Source organism: Vombatus ursinus, unplaced genomic scaffold (assembly GCF_900497805.2).
Source record: "Vombatus ursinus unplaced genomic scaffold, bare-nosed wombat genome assembly UNPS02011431.1, whole genome shotgun sequence".
NCBI classification, from domain to species: domain Eukaryota; kingdom Metazoa; phylum Chordata; class Mammalia; order Diprotodontia; family Vombatidae; genus Vombatus; species Vombatus ursinus.
Window position 1 is genome coordinate 4,527,409 of NW_020951209.1, and position 22,975 is coordinate 4,550,383.

At 38.1% G+C, this 22,975-nt stretch overlaps 1 protein-coding gene across 1 annotated transcript in view; it reads left to right on the top strand.

The window, feature by feature from the left end:
* The first annotated feature begins 7,873 nt into the window (after positions 1-7,873).
* LOC114038898 (probable polypeptide N-acetylgalactosaminyltransferase 8) overlaps positions 7,874-22,975 on the top strand; it is a 32,665-nt gene continuing 17,563 nt past the window's right edge. Inside the window, exons 1-3 of the mRNA XM_027856411.1 lie at positions 7,874-8,163; positions 15,197-15,363; positions 21,587-21,770. Coding sequence (XP_027712212.1) covers positions 7,874-8,163; positions 15,197-15,363; positions 21,587-21,770 — 641 coding nt within the window. The remainder of the gene's footprint in view (positions 8,164-15,196; positions 15,364-21,586; positions 21,771-22,975) is intronic.

The following is a 22,975-nucleotide window of genomic DNA, read 5'->3' on the forward strand; positions in this document are numbered from 1 at the left end:
ACGACATCATACAACATAATGCAAGCATTGTGCTAAGCACTAGGGATAAACAAAAAATACATTAACATAATTTAATTGAATATTCTTCCCTCTTATCAGCCCAGGGGAAAGAAATAAGAAGGTAAGAAAAGAAAAATGACAGAACTAATTGTTGGCCACTAATGCATAAACTTTTGGCCTTGCTTACAAATCTATAAAGTAGGCCAAATATTAGGGGACATTTTTCTTTTCCTCTCAACCAGCTATGTTGTTATGTCAATATGTGTTCTAAAACTAATGTTGGTAGAAAATGTCAGTTCTTTGAGGCCAGGGAACTTTAATCTCAGTTTTCATTGAATAATGTTCAGAAAATTACCCAAAAGGACCTGCATTTGGAAAACAGAAAACAGCTGAACTCCTTTTACTTTGTTCCTCCAGTTTCACTATATGTTCTACATGTTGACTATAATGCACTTCAAAGAATCACAGAATTTGATTGGAACACTAATGCATTGTTGGTAGAGTTGTGAACTGATCCAACCATTCTGGAGATCAATTTGGAACTATGCCCAAAAGGCTATAAAACTGTGCATACCCTTTGACCCAGCAATATCACTTTTAGGTCTGTATCCCAAAGAGATCAGAAAAATGGGAAAAGGACCCACATGTACAAAAATATATAGCAGCTCTTTTTGTGGTGGTGAAGAATTGGAAATTGAGGGGATGCCCATCAGCTGGGGAATGGTTGAACAAGTTGTGGTATATGAATGTAATGGAATACTATTGTTCCATAAGAAATGATGAGCAGGCAGACTGAAAAACCTGGAAAGACTTACATGAACTGATGCTGAGTGAAGTGAGCAGAACCAGGAGAACATTGTATACAGTAACAGCAACACTGTGTGATGAATAACTTTTATAGACTTACCTGCAATGATCTAAAACAACTCCAAAAGACTCATGATGGAAAATGCTATCCACATCCAGAAAAAGAACTATGGAGTCTGAATGTAGATCAAAGCATACTATTTGCTCTCTTTTTATTGTTGTTGTTTCTTTCTTCTCATTTCTCTATTGGTTCTAATTCTTCTTTACAACATGACTAATGTGAAAATATGTTTAGTATGAATATATATGTAGAGCCTATATCAGATTGTATATCATTTTGGGGTGGAGCAAGGGAAGGAAGGGGAAAAAACTTAGAACTCAAAATCTTATGGAAGTGAATGTTGAAAACTAAAAATGAATAAATTAATTAATATTTAACAACAAAAAAACCACAGAATTTCAGAGTTGGAATAGACTGTGGCAGTTACCTAGTCCAACCCATACTTGTATAGTACATATTCTTCACTCATACTGATAAGTTGAGTCTCCAGATAATAGCTCCCACATCCCCTCAAGGCTCCAAGTATAACCTTGAGGGATCAGGTAGTTGTTTTTTCTAATAAAGCATAGCTCATGACCCCCCACCAGTGTGCTTATCCCCATGACTGTTGGTTGCTGTTGGTCAGAGTCAATAAGCTTTTAGAAAGAGGTTTTCAATAAGGGGATATGGAATAATTGGTACAAAACATCCTCCCTCCTCCAGAAAAAAAAAAGCCTAGGACACACTCTCCCACTAGCACTTAGAGAGTACAAGGGAAAGTAAACTTAAACTTAATACATGTGGTAAAGGATAACTCACAGCTCTTCAAAGTACTTTTGCTGGACTTCTCAAGATGTTCCATTTGGATATGGTGTAGGCTTCCTTTACTGAGCTCTTTGTACAATATTGAATCTTGATTCTCAATACGGATTCTTCTGTCAGTTGTTCCAAGGACACTTCTAGGACATCAGTTGGAACATAAAAAGCCTAAGATCCTCCATAACTCCTAAATTCATTAGGCCTCCTCTAATCAATGTAGGGGAAGGAGATTAAGAATGAAAATTCTCAGGCCTGGGATTCTGCTCCTCTCCCTGACATCCCATTCTATCTATTCCTTCTCAAGTATTTAAATGTAACCCTCCCTCTTCACCATTACCAAGTACTCTAAATCTCAGGATTCAGCGAGTTCTATGGTTTTATACAGGGCCAAGAAGTCATTACCAAGTTTCTTAATCACTGAGAACATACTTCCAGTCACAGACAGCTTTGGTTGATTCAAGGGATTGTCCAGACCTTGTACACACCTAAGTCTGATGGATTGATTTAATTGCTCTCAGTCAAGTTATCAAAGCTTAGCAACTTACAACTTACTTTAAGTGAGGTGGGGTGGTTTGGATGATTTGACAAGTCAATTTCCTTACACATACAAGGAATAGCCACTAATAACATACCCAACAAATGGTCATCCATCTTCTGCTTGAAGACCTTGAAGGAGGTCTTCCTTCCTTTACTTAGATCATCCCTACTTTCACCTCTTAAGGGAGGGTATTCTGCTTTGGAATAGCTTTAATTATTAGAATTTTTCCTTAAATTTTCTTCAAATTATTATAATTTTTCCTTAAATTTTTCCTTAAATGTAAATTTGTCTCTTTGCAACTTGTACTCATGTCTCATTGTTCTGCCCTCTAGAACAAGTCTAATCCCCCTCCCACATGATAGCCTTTAAAATACTTTAAGAGAGCTATCGTATCTATCCTAAGATTTCTCTTCTCCAAGCTAAGCATGCTCAGTTCCTTCAAGAAACTCTCATATGTTATGAACTCAAATCCCTTAACCATCATGTTTTACCTCCTCTGGACATTCTCCAATGTCCTTCTGAACTGTCCAGAAATGAACACAATATTGCAAATGAAGTCTGATAAAGGTCTGACAAAATACAGAGGGACAATCAGCATTTTAGTTATGGAAGCTATACTTCTCTTAATGTACCCCAGGATTGTATTTGGTTTTTTGATGTTATAAAACAGTAGCATTGTATCAAGATGTCATTGACTGTTAAGAATGGAAGATGACGAGAAGAATTTGGGCAGACCAGGCTGGTTCATTGTGGCTTTTTGGGACAGATAGCAGAGAGTTTCAAATGCCAGGCTAACAATTTTTCCTCTACTCAGTGGAGAACAGTTATGAGTTTTTGCTGTGAAGAAATGAAACTTATGTGATGACATCAAGAGGTTCAAGAACTGGCCCAAAGCCATACGTGAAGTGTGAGGAAAATGTAGGAGAAAGAGAAATAGGGAATGACAACTTTGACCTCAAACTACAACCTAGGAGTTTTTCCCTAGAATCCAAGTTTATGTACTTTAGATAATACTATTTATGATAAAGGTAAAGAGTGTACTGAGGGACATTGTCAAATAAAAGAAATTCTCTGGACACATAAGCAATCTCCTTCCCCATAAGCATCCTTTGGTGGGCCAAACTTTGTTTCATCCCTGTTAACTATAAGTAGAAAGGATCCTGAGGGCTAGGTGACAGGCACTTACGGAGTAAGATGGGCTCCTGGGAGATCCCTTTCTTACCCTACTTTTCCACTTTGTACCCACAGAAACCGGACCTGACGTACCTTCTAGTGTTACATTTTATACTTTTTTGCCAAGGGCAAAGAAAACTTCAACCAATCAGCTATGAGGCTGTCTTCTTTTATTAATTTGATTTGTAAAGCCCTGCAAAGTGTGCCTGACTGCAGTGCTTGGAAATCTGTTCTAAAAACTTCACACAGGCTCTAGGAAAAGCTTGACTATCTCACAGAGCTTCCTTAAACAGGAAATACCTGACTTCTTCATATTTCATTGTAAAGCAACTGGCATTAGATTCTTTGCTGAAGTTTACCTTGGCATGACTCATAGTCCTTTCTGATCCCTCCCTAAAGAATTAGAGATTTAGACCAGCAGAAGAGGTGAAAGGATGGTGCAAGGCAGAAGGATTCCAATGGTCTTCTCCAAAAGGATGATTCTGCTCTTTGCTTTCTTGGTCATCCTGGTGCTTTTTATCATTGGTATCATCCCAAAAGTCAACATGGAAAGATCCCAAGGGGAGAATGCTTTGTCTCCTTCTGTGTCGGACAATGAAGGAACCGGGTCTTCATTGTCCCTCGGAAAATGATTTCGAATAATCTTGGTAAGTTTATATCACCTGGTCACCGTAGGAGCACAGTACACATGAAAGGGTCTAACGTGTCCAGAATTATGGTTTAAATTCAGGGGAAATGAGAAATTGGAGAAATGGGGACTCTAAAAAATGTGTTCAAAGATGCATTTTCACTCCTCATTTTTTAAATTAGAAGCATTTTAAATGTCCTGAAGCCCAAAGAGGGAAGATTGGATACTTGCCTTCCTTGTAGCCAGGAGCTGATCTTTTGTCTGTATGAAACATATACCAGCCCTTTCCTTCACATATGTACCATAGTCAAATATGCAGGTAAATCCTTAACTTACAGAAAACAGCACATGGAGCAAGAGGTGCCTAAAATGAACAAGGTTTGGATTTAAGGTTTGGATAAAGAGTTTCCAGTGGAATCTGGGCTTGGGAATAAAACAAAAAGTCCCAGAGCAGGAAGGAGTAGAGGGCAATAAAAATCAGCATATTTAAAACATTACCACAAAAATTCTTAAAGGAACTGGGAGTATTTAGTCTTTTTATCTCTCCTATGAGCTTTGCACACAGTGGATTCTTAAATGAAGAAAAGGAGAATGTCAGTCACATTAAAGTGACCATCTTCCCCAAGGTAAAGGGGATGGGTAACGCATTGAGGTACAGGTGGAGAGCAGTGGAACTTGGGAAAAGCTGGAGGCTGAGAAGGCAGGAGACAGTGGTGGTTGGGATAAAAGATAGCACTGGGAACAGGAACTAGGGTCTCCACAGAATGTTAGGCTTGGAAGGATCATCCCATCTAGGACCCTTTCTACTCCTTATCTTTGCACTGCTGCTGTCCTATGTTCTGGTCTCTTTCTAAATCTCAGCATTTGGCCTGGTTTCTAGGTTGCCTGTTGCTGATAGTGATTCCTCTTTATGTTCAAATGAGCAAGAGATGTTGGCTACAGTGGTAGAAAGAAGAACAATGGCCTAGAGATGGTTAATTCCAGTTCAATAGCTCTCTATAGCCTTGGGTTCCATTGCGCATAGGTGGAATACACATTAAACTACATGAGAGTTGGGAAAACAAACATAAATTTGCCCTCCATCTCCATCTCCATCTAAAAAACATCTCTCTTGGTATCCACCAATGGAGCTCCTGACTAAAAATTATGATGATGATGTAGATAATGATAACTAACATTCTAATGATCTTTTTTTTTTAAATTTGCAAAGTATTTTATCTCAAACATAGCCATCAGAGAGCCACTCCTTTTGGTTAATCTACCATCTTCAGAGTTCCCTCTCAATGTTAATCTAATCCTCATACTACTGCCTATATAATCTTACTAATTATCAGAGACTTACACCCAATGGTTTCCCTTGCCCATATTCTCCAGAACCTTGGGCTTCCATTGATACTAGGGTTCTGTGCTTGGAATAATAACTATTGTCTCCTAATCTTACACTTTGCTCTTCTGGCTAAGTGGTTTTGCAAATGTCCCAGTTGCTAAACAGGCCCAGGATCCACTCCCATTTCTATCTACTGAAATTCTTCTCTTCCTTGAAGGTCCAACTGAGAGGTCCTTTCTTGACCCACCAAAATATAGGTGGTTCCTCCCTCTCTGAACTACTAAGGCCAGTCTATTTGAATTCTCTTGTGTACATAATAATTTTCTAACTTGTAGAATAATAGTAGTAATATTTTATGTTATGAGGCTAATGGGCTAGACAAGCAGTTTCATCAATGGGACCTGCCAGTACATAGTCTGTAGATTAGATGTTCTTTGTAAGTGACAGCCACAAACCAACCATTAACATGACCCCTTCCCCTCTTTATGTTTTGTTGTCTCCAATTAGAATGTGAGCTCCTTGAGAGTAGGGACTGTCTCGAGGTCAAAAGAAAAGCACTTGACAGGGCTTAGTACAGTGCTTCATACGTAATAAATAAAGGTTTTGTTTTGTTTTTCCTTTTGGTTCTATGGTCACACAGCTAGGTCACACATGCCAGAGGCAGGATTTGAAACCGGGTCTTTCTGATTCCAAGTTCAACACTATCCACTACTCCCCAATAACAGCTGACTGACATTTCTATAGCACTTTAAAGTTTATGAAATTTTGTTGGTTTTTTTTTTTACACATTATCTTTGATCCTCATTGAGATAGGTACTATAGGTATTTTTATTGCTATTTTATAGATGAGGATACTGAGGCTCACAGTTTAAATGGTTCATCCTTGGTATTACTGCTAGTTAGTGTTAGAGACAGGATTTGAACCCATGTATTTACTAACTGAGTCCAACATTCCCACTGCTATACCAAGCTGTCTTTCTAAATGGTATAATTCTTTGTGTCCACATTTTATCTCTCTATTAGATTGTAATCTCTTTTGCCAGGATGGAATCATTTTTTACTTTTTGTATCCCCGTCCTCTGACACTGAATTCATTGCCTAGAGTAAGTACTTAATGAATATTTGTCTAAATGGATTGAATTGACATTCCAAATAAAGCAATAGAAAGGGCAGCTAGGCAGCACAGTGGTTAGAGTGCTGGGCCTAGAGTCAAGAAGACTCATCTTCCTGAGTTCAAATGTGGCCTCAAACACTTCATAGCTGTGTGACCTTGGGCAAGTCACTTAACCTTGTTTGCCTTGGTTTGCTCATCTCTAAAATGAGCTAGAGAAGGAAATGCAAACCCTCTCAGGAAAACTTCAAATAAGGTCATGAGGAGTCAGACTTCACTGAAAAAAGACTAAACAACAGCAAAGCAGTAGAAACGGAAACATATTAAGCTCTAAAAAGGTAGCAACACATCCATATTAGTCTGTCGTATCAGAGCTAATTAGCTATATAGAGACTTTGAAAGAATAGCATACAGGACAGATAAAATTTAATGGCCCTAGAGAAGGGGTTCTTTGGGGGAAGGGAAAAACATTTTTTAAGCACCTACTATGTGCCAGGCACTCTGCTAAGCACTTTACAAATATTATCTCATTTGAAGCCTCATAAGACCCCTGGGAGGTAGGTGCTGTTGTAATCACCATTTTATGGTTGAGAAAACTGTGGCAGACAGAGCTTAAGTGACCTGCCAAGGATCACACAGGTAACAAGTGTCTGAGGCTGGATTTGAACTCAGGTCTTCTCGGGTTCTAGGTGGTAAAGTGGATAGAGTGTTGGCCTTGGAGTCAGGAGGACCTGAGTTCAAATCTAGCCTTAGTTGCATGACTGTGGGCAAGTCACTTAAGCCTATTTTCTGCAGTTTCTTCATATGTAAAATGAGCTGGAGAAGGAAATGGCAAACCACTCCAGTATCTTTGGCAAAAAAACTCAAATGGGGTACAAAAGAGTTGGACATAACTGAAACGACTGAACAACAACAACTTCTTGGGCTCTTTTTGGACCTAGCATTCTATCCACTACACCACCTAGCTGCATACATACCTGTTTGGCCTATGGGTTACACAAAATCATTTTTAAATCATATAAAATAAAAATAATAATTACAAGCAAAACTGATTAAATATAAAAATGTAATTACACCCATCCAAGTTCATGAGCCTTCTAAAATCTCTCTAAGAACTTCTTGTAGTTTGGAGGGAGGAGGAGGTCACCCTTGGATCCCTACTTACCACCTTGCCTTAAGGAGAGCAATGCTCCTGGACCACATATTCTGTCCAGGTAAGGAAGGCGTGTGTGAACCACTTCACATCTTCTGGCATCCAGACCACCTAATCCTGGGCTCTTGGGAGCCTCAGAAAAATTTGGATATATAGAAATATCTGTGTGATCAGAGTTGCTTGAAATATGTACATTTTTTCCCCTTTTTCTGACCATCTTTCTCTCCCCACTCTACCCCACATCCCATGTACAGAGGATTCCATGAAGCACACCAGGATGCAAAAAGAGATGAAGGAGGCAGAGGCTGTTGCCAAGGCATCAGGAAGACTAGAAGATGAAGGGAAGCAGGCCCCCAGAGCATCAGAAAACAGGACTCAGAAGGAAACCAAGCATAAGCCACCAAGAAAACTTTTCCCAGACTCAGTTCTTTTCCAACATTGGGGTGAAGATTTGACTGAATCCCAACAGATGCTGGCCCACGACCTCTTTATCCAGTTTGGCTACAATGTGTACCTGAGTGACTGGCTGCCTCTCAACTGCTCTATTAAAGACTTTCGAAGCCGCAGGTACAATAGGAGTGGGGTTATTCTAACAAAACTGTTAAGTAGTTTAAGATGTTAAGAAGTCTAGAGGGGTTTTGTGTTTGATTAAAAGTTGTACTTTTGAGAAAGTGCTAAAGGGGATGAAAGGAGAAGGGAAAAAACAGTGGAAAATGGTTTTGAAGGGCTGGACAGTGGACTCAGGAAGGCTGAGCAGAGTTTATCTTCATTTCATGGATTATGAAACTGATACAGAATGGTTACAAGATTATTCTAGGGTACATAACAAAAGGAGGCTGGACAGAAAATGTATAGATCCTTAGAGCTCTCAGAACCAAAATGGAATTTAGAGATTACTTCTTTACTGAACACTAAGTAAATTATTAGAGGTCACTCAAGACCCAGATTATATACCATTCTCTCCCAAATCCTCCATCCAAATATCTCTGTATTTGCCCTTCTTTCTTTTTTTATTTCCTCCCCTCTGCACTTTCTTTATTTTCCTCCTCCCTTCAGTTCACAAATATTACTCTACAATGCCCAGCACTATGCAAAGCGCATGAAAAATACCTTGACCTCAAAGACTTTATGGCTGAATTAGGGAAACACCAGGCAAAGAGGAAATATTGTCAAGGGAACACACAAATAAGTAAATAGTAAGTGATACAGACTGAATTTATAAGTGCTATATGTATTTTTCATTTTTCCCAGTCATAAGAAAAAATAGAATACTTCACAGGGTCAGACTAGTGAAAGCCAAAAACATGCTTCAAATAGTCAGGGGCTTTATCCAACATCCCCTGAATTTGCTACATCACTTTTCAGTATTAGTAGTGAAATCTTTTGTCCCACTAAGGTGGTAAGGGAACTCACAAATTTTGACCACCAATCAGTTATGAAGTACCTACTATGTGACAAGTACTGCATTAAGTGCTGGAGACACAAAGATAACAATGAAATAGACTCTCACCTCAAAGAACTTATATTCTTTAGGGGATAAACAAAATGCACAAATATAAGTAAATACAAAATATATACAAAGTAAATGTGAAGTAATTTGAGAGTGAGGGAAATAATTAGGGAAGGCAGCTGGAGGTGATCAGAGAAGTCTGAACTACAGATTCAAAATGGAGATGAGAATAGCACTCCAGCATGCAGGGCAGCCTGTGTAAAGTCCCAGAGACCTTCTTTATCTGTGTGAAAAGTGTTTTGTAATAATGTTCACCTAGTCCCTAGCCTTGTCTTGGCGGGTAGACTTGTAGTTGTTTTAAATGGATTTTTTCTTTCTATCTCTTCCTGCTGGACTTTGTTGGTAATATATAGAAATGTTGATGATTTGTGAGGGTTTATTTTATATCCTGCAACTTTGCTAAAGTTATTCATTGTTTTAATTGATTCTCTAAGTATACCATCATATCATCTACAAAAAAAGTAGTTTTGTTTCTTTGTTGCATTCATATTCCTTCAACTTCTTTTTCTCCTCTTATTGCTATAGCTAGTATTCCTAATACAATATTGAATAATAATGATGATAATGGGCAGTTTCACTTCTGATCTTATTGGGAAGGTTTCTAGCTTATCCCCATTACAGGTAATGATTGCTGATGGTTTTAGATAGATACTACCTATCATTTTAAGAAAAGCTCTATTTGGTCTTAGGCTTTCTAGCATTTTTTTTAATGGGTGTAATTTTTTCAAAAACTTTTTCTTGCTACTATTGATATAATTATATGATTTTTGTTGTTTTTGTTATTGATATGGTCACTTATACTTATAGTTTTCCCAATATTGAACCAGCCCTGGATTCCTGGTATACATTTCACCTAGTTATAGTATCTTTTTAATATTATTTCCCAGTATGCTATTTAATTTTTTACATCAATATTCATTAGTGCAATTGGTCTATAGAACTCTCTCTCTCTCTTAGATTTCCCTGGTTTATGTATCAAAACCATATTGGGTCATAGAAAGAATTTGGTGGAACTCCTTCTTTGCCTATTTTTTCAAATAGTTTATGAATTAATTGTTCTTTAAATGTTTGGTAAAATTCACTTTTAAGTCCATCTAGGTCTGAAGATTTTTTTTTCCTTAGGGAGTTCATATAGTTGGCTAATAGTTGTTTTAATTCTTCATTGGTGGTACATTTACCCTTTTCATTTTTGATACTTGTCATTGGTTTTCTTTCTTTTTTAAAAATAAAATTAATCCACAGATTATCTATTTGTTTTTTTCCCATAAAGCCAGCTCCTAGTCTTATTTGTTAATTCAAAGGTCTGATTTTTTTTACTTCCAATTTTATTAATCTCTTCTTTGATTTTTAGCATTTTTATTTTGGTGTTTAATTAGGAATTTAAATTTTTTTCTAGTTGTTGTTGTTATTGTTGCATGCCCAATTCATTGATCTGCTGTTTCTCACTTTTATTGATACAAGCATTGAGAGATATGAATTTGTTCTTAAGTACTTTTTTGGCATTATCCTACAAATTTTGGTGTATTATCTCATTGTCATCATTACCTTCAATGAAATTATTATTGTTTTTATGATTTGTTCTCTGACTCACTCATTTCAGGGGTCCCCTGGAATCTCTTTCTGTCCAAGTGTTCAATCCTCTTACCATCTCTGGGCAGTAAGAGCTCCTAATTCTGCTGCTGCTGCTGCTGCTGCTGCTGCCTCCAAAGCCCATGGCTGGTGTTGCAACCCTGCTATGCTCCTGTCCAGCCCCCACCTCAGTGCCATAGGTCTTTCCTTCTGTCCTCCTAAGTGGTCCTGAGCTGGAAAAATTATTTACTTTTTTTTGGTTATTCTGCTTTAGAGTTCTTTTTGATGCATTATTTTAAAGTTATTTAGAGGTGAATGTTGGGTAAGTTTGGCTAGAATACCCCCTTTACTCCACCATCTTGGCTCTCTATACTTTATCTGGAATATTTTCCCTCACCTCTGACTCTTGGAACTTCTACATGCCTTCAGGACTCAACTTACGTGTTAACTCCTTCAAAAGACCTTCTTGGTCCCCTCCCTCCTCCCATTGTTAATTTTACACACACTTCAAATTACTAACATGTAAGTATACATATGTGTGTATGTATGTATGTTATATGTATCCTCTATTTACTTATCTGTGAACATATTGCATCACCCTGGTAGAATGTCAGTTCCTTAAGGGTTGAGTCTGTCTTGTTATTATTTATATACCCAGGACCTAGCACTGTGCTTAAGGCTTTGATCTCTCACTTACTAGCTGTATGACTGTCATCATTCACTTCTCTGACTTTCAGCAACCTCATCTTTAAAATATGGTTAATAATACTTGGCTATGTGCCTCACAAGGTTGTCATGAGGAAAGCATTTGCAAACTATAAATTGCTATGGAAATTTCATGAAGATGAAGATGATGATGATGTATGATGACACTAGCATAAGTAACTCAGGCCTAATCTTGGCGGAACTACAGATAATTAGACAAATTTTAAAGATGGCAGACTACTAGGCAGTCTTTGCAGATGACATAGGACCACTAATACTCTCTCCTCTAAGAAATCAGATGAGTGTAGGCTATTTCATCTATGTTAGATATAATCTCTACAATATTTCTACTGCTCTTTATTTCTCCTCTGTGCCTTTGCTTCTGTCCTTTAACATAATATGATGCTACAAGAAAGATTCCAGGGGTATCAAAAGAAAAAGAACTCCTCTCTTCTGCTAGTTTCAGATACCTAGGGCCTGACTGCTTACTGCTTCCTGAAAGTAATTGGAACCCTTTTTAAGGAAGGCAGGACATAAGCATTTATTAAGCACTCACTATATGACAGATACTCTTTTTAGTGCTTTACAAGTATTATCTCATTTGATACTCAAAATATCCCTGGGCAGTAGGTGCTAAGGTATTCCCATTTTACAGTTGAAGAAACTGAGACAGATAAGTGACTTTAAGTCACATTAAGTGACTTGCCCAGGGTCACACAGCTAATAAGTGTCAGAGGTAAGATTTTAACTCAAGGCTTCCTGATTTCAGGTCTATCTGCCTTACATGTAAGGGAAGGTTGTCTTTTTTTTCTCTCTGATCCACACAACTGAGAAAAAAATCAATGACATATAAATAAAAAAGAAACTGATTTAAATTTTCCCCCATAATAAAATGTTCCTTGAGTACATTTTACTTTTTAAATTATTTTTAATGAACAAAAAAAATATCTTCTTCCCACTGATCCCTCAAGGGGAAAAAAAAGAAAAACAAAACAAAACTCTTCTGATAAGTATGCATCATTAAACAAACAAACAAAAAATCCCACATTGGTCATGTCCAACAAATGTACTTCACATGTGTTTTCAAAAAATAGGGTACAGATCATTCAATTCAATTAACTTAAATTTAACGAACTTTTATTAAATGATTACTTTTAAGGCATTATTCTAGTCCTTTAGAATTCAAAGATTTAAAAATAACCTTCAAGAAACTTACAATCTACCTACTGAGAAAATGAAACATATTTGCAGATTGTATAATACAAGTTTTAAAGGTATGCAATCAACCCACAAATACTAATCAAATTCTGTTTTCGGTATCAGGAATACAAAGATAAAATGACAACAGCATCTGTCCTTAAGGAGTCTATATTCTACTGGGGGAAAGAGACTTTACAAATATAAGTGTACATAAAATATAGAAAAAATAGATACATGATAATGAGAAGAGAAAGAGTCACCAGTATTTAAGGAGATGAGGAAAGGCATCGATTACTATGTCGAGACTGAGATGTCTTTATGGCACTCAGTTCAAAATGAATAATAAGTATTTTCAGGAAATGCAGGACTGTAACTCAGGAGAGATTTGGGAGTTTTCCATATTAAGTTGATAACTGAATTCATGGGAGTGGATGAGGTCACCATGGTAGGGACTTCTAAGGAGATAAGAAACAAGGGTCCAGGATGGAGCTGAAGGGATATAGCCACAGTAAGGAGGCTGGAACTTGGGTCATGATCCAACCAAGGAGACTGAGAAGGAGCAGGTAGGAAAAGAATCCATCCATCAATCAATCATTCAACAAGAACTTATCAAACAATTACTAAGTGCCAACACTAGGGATACCAATATAAAGAGTAAAAGAATTCCTATTCACAAAAAAACTTAGGGTCATATAAATCGAAAGAGAAGAGGGTAGACAGGAGAGGATGGAGAGGGGATTAAAAAAATTACTATTGTGAAACTGGTCCAAAGCAAAAATAAGGAAAAAGAGTCCAACGCTTTTTAGCTGAGAAGATGGAAGGGGAAATCTTTATGGAAAGGTTATGGGGCTATTTAGCCTAAAGAAAAAAATGCTGAGAGAGACCCCTCGAGTGTTGAATGTCATTAAGTAGGATGGTAATAGACTATCCATCTTAATTCAATTCATCAGACTTTGATTGATGTCTGTTTTTACTCAGAACTTTTATAGGCCATTAGGGGATATCAAAGAAGCGCAAGGAACATTACCAACCTTCACAGAGTTGCAAAAGACTGATGAAAAAAGATACAAACCAGAAACAATATGATCAGCATCAAAAATGGCAATTGACAGAAATAGCCTGCCCCAATGCCCAGAATCAATGAGACCTTCATTCAAAGTCCACCTTAGACACTTACTAGGTGTATGATGCTGAACAAGCCTCTCAACCTCTGTCTGCCCAAGTTTCTTCATCTATAAAGTGGAGATAATATTAGCATCTATGTCTCAGGGTTGTTGTCAGGATAAAATACTTGTACAGTACTTTCTAAACCTTAAGGTTAGATAGCATGCTAGATAGTATTATTACAATACAGTCTCATTGAATAGACATAAGTGCAGTAGAAGATGAGAGAAGAAAGAGATAGTGGGAGTTGATGCGGGGTTAGGGCTCTCCCTGATCTTTGTTGGATCTGATGGAGTGTGATAGGCAGGGGAAAAAACGGTAAGGGGCATTCAAAACAGCTTGGACAACAATTCAGAGGCAGACACAGTAAGTAGTGAGATTGGCCTTGTTGGGAAAAGAATAGGTTGATTCAAAGGTATTTTAAGACATAAATTTAGATAAAATAGGGACATACAGGTCTTCAATTTCCAGGCTAAGGAGTTTCAATATGGTGTTCCAAGTAGTGGATAGCTTGAATGGACCTCTGATCAGTGAGGTAACATAACAAAGCAGTGGTCTTTGCAAGTGATTGAGAAGAGACCTGAGGCAATCATTTCAGGACTCCAGGTATGAAGTTGTATTCAGTCATTGTTTCAGTTGTGTCTGACTCTTTGTGACCCCATTTGGGGTTTTCTTGGCAAAGATATTGGAGTGGTTTGCCATTTCCTTCTCCAGCTCATTTTATAGATGAGGAAACTGAGGCCAACAGGATTGAGTGACTTGCCCAGGCTCACACATCTAGTAAGTGTCTGAGGCCAGATTTGAGCTCAGGAAGATGAGTCTTCCTGACTCCAGGCCTGAAGCACAAACCCCTGAGCTACCTAGTTACCCCCCAGGTATGAAATAATGAAGGCCATGTCTAAAGTTGAATAGGAAGGATGTGGAAAAGGCAGATTGGAGAAAAGTGATCTGGATTTATTGACTGGTTATATGGGACAAAGTAATAGCAAGGAACGGAAATAACAATAAGATTTCAAATCTAGAAAATGGAAGAATGACAGTGCCTTTGATTGCAGAAGCTGGGAAAGGGAGCCAAGTTTTGTTGGGGGGGTGGTCTGAGGGAGAGGTAGGGTGAAGTAAGGATGTGCATTTGGTTTGGAGTGTCTTGTAGAGTTTGAGGGATCTGTGTGACACCTAAAGGAAAATATCCCATGAAGATAATACAAATGGAAGAGGATTTTATTGCAGCAGAAAGGATTTAAGCTAGGCATAGAGAAAAAATCCATGGTTGTTATTGGAATAAACAAATGATGATTTCTCTGTCCTCTGATGGGCTTGAATTTTGGGTAGGAAGCCACCCTGGTCCAATTAAGGTATCGCAAAGTCATGTCTAGAGGCAAGGGGCTGGGCTAGGTAAGTTTTATAAGTTCCTCTTCAACTTTTTAATTAATAATAATAATGTAATTTTCGCAGATGTCTTCAGAAGCAATATCCCCACCAACTCTCAACCCTCAGTGTCATTCTTACATTGCTGAATGAAGCCATGTCTGTTATACATAGAGCCATCATCAGTATCATCGATAAGACCCCTCCTCACTTGCTTAAAGAGCTCATCCTAGTAGATGATTTTAGTTCAAATGGTAAGTGGCTTGGTTAAGGTATCCACATGAATGCTGGGGAGGGGTTTTGGTTCTGGTTTAGAATTTGAAACAGCCTTAAAATGGAATTTACAAATACTTTTAGTCCACACAAGGGAAACAGAGAGCGTGGAAGGGATCCAGAGAAGAGTCTTACACATGCTGAAAGCGATGGGAAATATGGCCAATGAGGAAGGCACAGCAGAACTGGATTAATTTAACTTGGAGAAGAGAAAGGGTTGAAGGGTAAAGGGTTAATAAAAATTTTCATATGGCAGTTAAAAATAAATTTTTATTAATATCTTTTGTTTTTACATCAACCACATTCCCATTTTTACATCAGCTGCATTCCTACTCCTCTCTGAAAGCCACCTCTTAAGCTAGCTGGCAAAGTGAATAGAGCTCTGGCCCTGGCTTCAGGAAGACCTGAGTTCAAATGTAGCTTCAGACACTTCCTAGCTGTGTGTCCTTGTGCAAGTCACTTAACTCTGTTTGCTTCAGTTTCCTCATCAGCAATATGTACTAGAGAAGGAACTGGCAAACCACTCCAGTATCTTTGCCACAAAAAAGAGACCTAAATGGGGTCACAAAGGGTCAGATACAACTGAAACAACAGCACAACAACAATAACATAACAAGGAAAACAAAGAGGGGAAAAACACAGTTCAGCAAAACTAATCAACACTGAAAAAGTCTGATGTTCTATGTAGCGTTCCATACCCACAGTCCCCTGTATCTGTAAAGGAAGCACAGGAAGTGATTTCTCATTTCTTCTTCTCCAGGGTCAAGCTGGTCATAGTAATTTTATTACTTTCAGGGAGTCCCACGAAAAGGAGGTAGGCATATCAAATATCTTTTCTTTTTTTTCTAGTTGCTGCTGAAGAACACTCCGCTTCTTCTGAGAGCTGGACAGCTGGTTTAATCACCCTAGTAATTCTACCCCTTGATCTTTCAAGCCTTCCGGAGAAGGTGTTATCTATTGACCATTGGGTTCTCTGCGAGCAGCAATCAGTTCAAGATCACAGTTAGCAAAGGGCTACTTGAGGCCTGCCATGGCCCCCTGTCATGCCTCTGTACCCTGCAAGGGACTCATTCCCCTGTCAACCTCAACAGTACTCGCTCCGCCAGAGGCTAGCTCACTTTGCTCCCCTTGGTGCCTGATCATTGCGGCTGAACCCCTATGTTGAGATCCACGGTCACTGCCACCAAAACTAAGAACATCTTTCTCAAGATCATTGTTTTATCACCTATGCATAGAGAAAAAAAAACAAAGCAGAAGAAAGGGCCAGAAAATCTTCTACATATGTTGTAGCTGCCAGGTAGGAGCAGTCATCATTTCTGCTGGGATGTGGAAATGAAGCAGGGGTCTTCACTAGCACCCACTCTTCTGGGTGTCCCAAAGGAATGATAGTTTTGGGTCAAGTATAAGCATTGTCTCTCCTTTTACAGTGAGGTAGTGTCCCATTCCTCCCCACCCCCATCACTCTTCTCAGCAAATTAACTTAGGTTACTTTGACACATTTCATCTGTATCTCCAATTCTGGACATGTCTTTGAGCTCCTGGGGAGGCTCGAGCATTTTACTTTCAAGGGCCACCCTAAGTCCTTTTCACTGAAACGTCAACAAAATCCACGTAACACAGTTATTAAGAGTTTCCTAAATGCCATATAAAAAGTCCCAAGCAGCCCATTCATTAAAGTTCTATCCCAAAACGAAAAAAGTCTTTAGGGAGGGCCTAAGATTATCACAGATGTGGGCGTGGAGTTTACAATCTCTCTCAAATACAAATTGAAGCAAATTCAACAAATGTTTAACTTTACAACGTTTAATATCATTTGAGGCACAATTCTTGAAGACTCATAGTGTATTCACATGGGCATCTAGTTGTTGAATGTTAGAAGATGATTTATTTGCCTTCGTGGAGACTCTTTCCCTGTTCCATTGACAGAGCTCCTCTGGAATAATGATTGATCATTGTGTTGATCAGAATTTTTAAGTCTTTCAGAAATGTTTCTGATAATATTGATGTTATTGTAGAAATACTTATCCTCATTCTGCTCATTTCGCTGCACATTAGTTCATAGGAATCTTCTCCAGTTTCTTTAAAACTTTCTTCATTTCTTGCCACATAATAGTATTCTATTACATTTACATGCCATGTTCTGTCATCCTCTAAATAATGAATACCCTCTTAATTTCCAATTCTTAGCTACTGTGAAAAGAGCCTGCTATAAGTATTTTTGTACATACGGGGCATTTTTCTCTTTCTTTGATCTCTTTGGGATATAGGTATAGCAGTGTTGTTGCTGAGTCAAGGGGTGTGCACTGTTTAGTACCTTTTGAGATGTAGTTTTAAGTTGCTTTCCAAAATGGCTGAATCACTTAACCGCTCCACCAACTGTGCATCAATGTGCCTGTTTTCCCATAGCCCCTCCAACATTTGGTGTTTTCCTTTTTTTTCTTAGCTTTTTCATATGGCTATTGATAGCTTGTAGTTCTTTCCTTTGACTATTTATCAATTGGGGAATGGCCCTTATTTTAATCATTTTGAGTCTGTTCCCTATATATGTTGAAAATGAGACTTACTACTTCTTGTCTGGGGGTGAGTCCCCTCCTCTAGGGACCAGAATTGGGATCATATTTATCTTGATGTCCTCCAGAGGATAAGGATTAGAGCTGTTTGCTCTTGTCAATACTGTTGTTCACTTGGGTGGAAAATTCCAGACCTTCACTCCTCTGGGGACCAGATTAGTAGCAGTGTTGTTGAGATCCTTTTCTTCTTCTGGGGGCTAAGCCTCAGTTCCCACCTCTCCAGGATAAAAGTGACAGAATAGTGCACCATGAACCTAGAGGTGGCTAGGTAATATAATGGTTAGGAGCTAAGGTAGAGTCTATGCCAGGATTTTCCATAAGCTAGATAATGAGGAAAGAGACCCCAAACTTATTTGACCCAGCATAGATCAAAGGTAGCCAAGAGGGAGCTGTAATAATCCATACACTAGCTATGCTAAATTCACAAATGAACTTGATAATATGAATGTTATGTAGAAAGTGATTTTAAGTTGAGCTCACTCTTCCTAAGGCAGGAGATGGCATAAGAGAACATATTCTCTCAGGCATTGGAGAGAAAGGAAAATGCTTTGTAACTTCCATTCTCACTATTTTATCAAAGTAAATATGCCTTTGTAAAACAACAATAATAATAATGTTATGTGATGGGTGAAGTTTGAAATACCTGAGGAAGCAAAGGTTTGAGCTTTGGAGTATATTGATTTATTAAGCAATTCATGCCAATTGCATTACAAATTGGGATCAGGCCTCCTCAGCTTGACCCTGGACTCCAAATATAAGGGGAGACAGATTTTTATGCATTAAAAGCAAACAATTATTGGATATAAACCAGGATATAAGATTATGTAATCTGATTTCTAACTGGAGGAAATATTAGGGGCTTATTTACAGGAAAATGAAACTTAAGTCTTAAAATGGAGTAAGTTTTACAAGATATAATGTCTTTGGTTTACACAATTCCCACAATTGTCTCATTTCTGAGTTACTATAATAGGATACACACATAAAAAAATCTTACAATTTTAATCTGTATTTGTGGTCAAATTATAATATAGAGATGATATGTTCTTAAGTGGGGAAGTAGACAAACCAATAAGACAAAGATGTAAGGTAAAAGTTTTCTAATTAAATGGAATAGGAAATTTTGAGAAAGCAACATGATTAAACTGTTTTCTCTAAGAACTATATACACATGAATATGATTGACTTTCTAATGTATCTAGTATGAAAATTCAGGCTTTGATGGTGTTTTAATAATAAATTCTCAAAATTGGATTAGAGATTTTACATATAAAGTTGCTTTTATAATTGTAAAGAAAATTCTTTTCCCATTGTCTGATAATTTTATTTTATGTTTTAAAATTTTATTTATTTTTAGTTTTGAATATCCACTTCCTTAAGATTTTGTCTGATAATTTTAAAAGACAGAAGGGTTGGGGCAGGTAGGTGGCACAGTGGATAGAGCAGCAGCCCTGAAGTCAGGAGGACCTGAGATCAAATCCGGCCTCAGACCAAACACTTGACACTTACTATCTGTGTGACCCTGGGCAAGTCACTTAACCCCAATTGTCTAAAAAAAAAAGACAGAAGGGTTCATTTTACAAGATAGGCCCTCATGAATTGTTTTTTGTTTGTTGATTTTTTTTTTGGTTGAGTTTTTTTTTTTTTAAGATTCTTATATCAAGTATAGGGTTTAGGTAAAGATATATATCACAATAAGTGGTTTATAAATACTGAAGTTCTCTGAAGTTTCAGGTTTGGAAGACCAAATTTAAAAGATTGTACCAAAATTGTATTAAGTCTTGTTACTGGCAGATTTTAGCGAGAATCATCTAGGAAGTGATTTGGAACCAGGAAGCAAAGGTCTCTTCGGAGCTGTCATGAGAATGAGGCCTTTTCCAGAATGTCCAAGAGAATATATTTCCAGGGACCAGATGACTACACGGGACATCTGGGACTCAAGATAAAATGATTAAATGGACATTGGGAGTGGGTTACTAGGATACAAGGAGGCTTGATGTCATTTAATATTGATGATCATCATTGTATTTCTTTGGCCTTTTATTTCATGGTGTTTATGTTTCCTGAGTTTTCTTGATTACCTTGGTGACATGTAAATCTTCCCTCTCAAAATTAGGCCATTGTGAGTTCTGTTTGATCTGTAGCCTGACTTAGTTTACCTATAGAGTATATTTAACAAGGTTTGAATGTTATCATTGTTGTTCTTAGATTAATGGTAGCTGTTGTACTAAGTTATGTGACAGGATACTTCCCTGTGGTCTTTTCTTGGTACATAATGTTGAGGATGAGCACGAGCACATTAAAAACTTTATAAATTTGGTTTATAAATAAGTGATCCATGGGGGAGAGGGCTGGAGCCTCCCCCTACCCCATGAATCAAAGGGGAAATTGAGAGAATTGTGTGAACAAATTGACTCCATCTGGTAAAACTGATTCCATTTTTAGACCTAAGTTTCATTTTCTTGTAAATTTCACCTGCTTGCTAATTGTGGGAATTGAGTGACATTCTGTTTCACATCTGGGGGAATTCATCTGCTCACTTTCCCCCCTCCTGACTTGGAAAGTCCCTAATCTTTCAGCCAATTAGAAATCAGATTACCTAATTTTATAGACAACTAGGTGGTGCAGTAAATAGAGTGCCAGGCCTGAAGTCAGGATGACTCATCTTCTTGAGTTCAAATCTGGCATCAGACACATACTAATTGTGTGACCCTGGGGAAGTCACTTAAACCCAAAGAAATGGCAAACCACTCCAGCATCTTTGCCAAGATAACCCCAAATGGGGTCACAAAGAGTCCAACACGACTAAAACAACTGAACAACAGTAGTCTTGTATCCTAGTTTATAATCTGTTAATTATTTGCTTCCAATACAAAAAAAAAATCTGTCTTCCCTTGTATTTGTGATCCAGTGCCAAGCTGAGGAGGCCTGGTCCCAATTTGTTATGCATTTGGAATGCTTGCTTGGAATTGATATGCTTGGAAGTTCGAATCTTTGTTTCTTCAGTTTTTGCAGATTTCACCTGTCACAGTTAAATATATAGAGTACTTTAAATTTTGCAAAGTATTTTATACATGTAGCTGCTATTATTTTCCCAATTTTACAAATGAGAGAAGTGAGGCTTAGAGAGGTCAAGAGATTTGCCCTGGGTCAGGTAAGTCAAATAGTTGATTTACCAGTAATATTCCCATGATTTGAACCTGAGTCTGACAAGGGCCACTAAACAAGACCCTATCTATGATCCTACATTTCCAGTTTCTGAGATCAACTCATAATCTATCCCCCCAATCTAAATTCATAATAGGAGACTTGGACACACTTCTTTCCCTTTGAAGCAGGAATGAATGAGAATTATTGGCAGGGGGATAGAATACAAATTGAGCCCATTCAGACGTGTTCAGGGCCAAAAAACTGAATAATAAGAGAGTAAATTACCCCAGAGTACAATAACACAGTTGTCCCTTTGTCAGGGTAGACATGGTGTAACAGGAGAAACTGCCTAATGGTTTAGTATCATGAGTACATGCCCTCCACACTCTGGAAGTCTATCTAAGGTTACTTGATAATGTGGAAGTTTCTGAATCATATCAAATATTGGTCCTAGAATTCAGCAAAAATTGTGCTTTATTGGCAGAGGAACTCAAGAGGGATTTGGATAAACAGATCCAGCTTTACAACAAGAAGTACCCCAAGCTACTGAAACTAATACATCATACCAGGAGGAGAGGGCTTACTCAGGCCCGCTTGTCTGGCTATCAAGCTGCCACAGCAGATGTGGTCGCCATTTTGGATGCTCATGTGGAAGTGAACACTGGATGGTAAGGTTTAATTGAGTTGTTATCCACCTGAAGAAAGGCAGTGAGTTGTTGAACCCTCCATAGTCCAAGAAATGAGGAGTAGAGATGGACAAGGTAATAGGAAAGCCAAAGGAGAAGAGAGCACTTATTTCTTGGATTTTGATCATCCAAGGTAGACAGAATGGTGTTGTGTGGAAAGCCCTGGGCTTAAAGAGAGACCTTACTTTTATTCCTAAATCTGCTACTACCTGTCCTTGTGGCCTTAGGAGTAACCTAACTTTTCTGGAAATCAGTTTTCTCATTTGTTAAATAAAAGGTTGGGTGAAGTTTTCTCCAAGATTCTTTCAGATTGAAATATTATATAGCAAGCATGTCCTCAAGAGTAAAGGATCTGTATCTGTATCTACACACACACACACACACACACACACACATATACACATATATGTGTGTATAGATAGACAAAGAGACAGACAGACAGATAGATAGATACTCACATTTATATAACACTTTATGGTTTACAAAGCACTTTTCTCATGACAATGCTGCAAGGTTTAACAAGGATAGTCTTATAAAAAGAGGAAACTGAGGCTGAATAAGATTAAATGTTTTTATGTTTACACAGCTACATTGTGTTAAAGATAGGAGTCCAACTTAGGTCTCCTGATTAAAAGTTCATGGGGAAACAACTGTCCAAGGCATGTCAGTTGGAAAATGTGGACACAGAAATGGGTGAACCTTTTCATCCAGTGTAAGAGTGATCTTTACCAGATCGTAACTTCCACATGATACTTTCCATAGCACAAGGACATCTGGCCCCCAATCTTTCCTCTGCCTCTAGCAGCAGTAAGTTTGCTCTCCTCCTGCCTTTGTCCCAGGCTATCAAATAGGGATAATATTCATAGTCCATACTTTGTTTCTCTGTACTGAATTGTAAATTCCTACAGGAATAGCTCAGGGCTCTTACAGATTATCCTGGAACTACCATGCATCCCTCTGGATCGCTGGAGCAAGATTCATCCTGAGATTGCTGCCCCTCAAGTGTTGAAGAAGAAGACTTTCTAGGCATACCCTATTTCTGACCCAGACTATTGGTTTTACCCCAGCAGCTCCTGAGCCACCTAGACATGTAGTTGTGAATTGGTCAGTATGTCCTTTTTTACTCACAGGTGGGAAAAGACACAAAAGGTGAGAGTGAATGTGGAAGGTATTTGGTTTACCTTTCT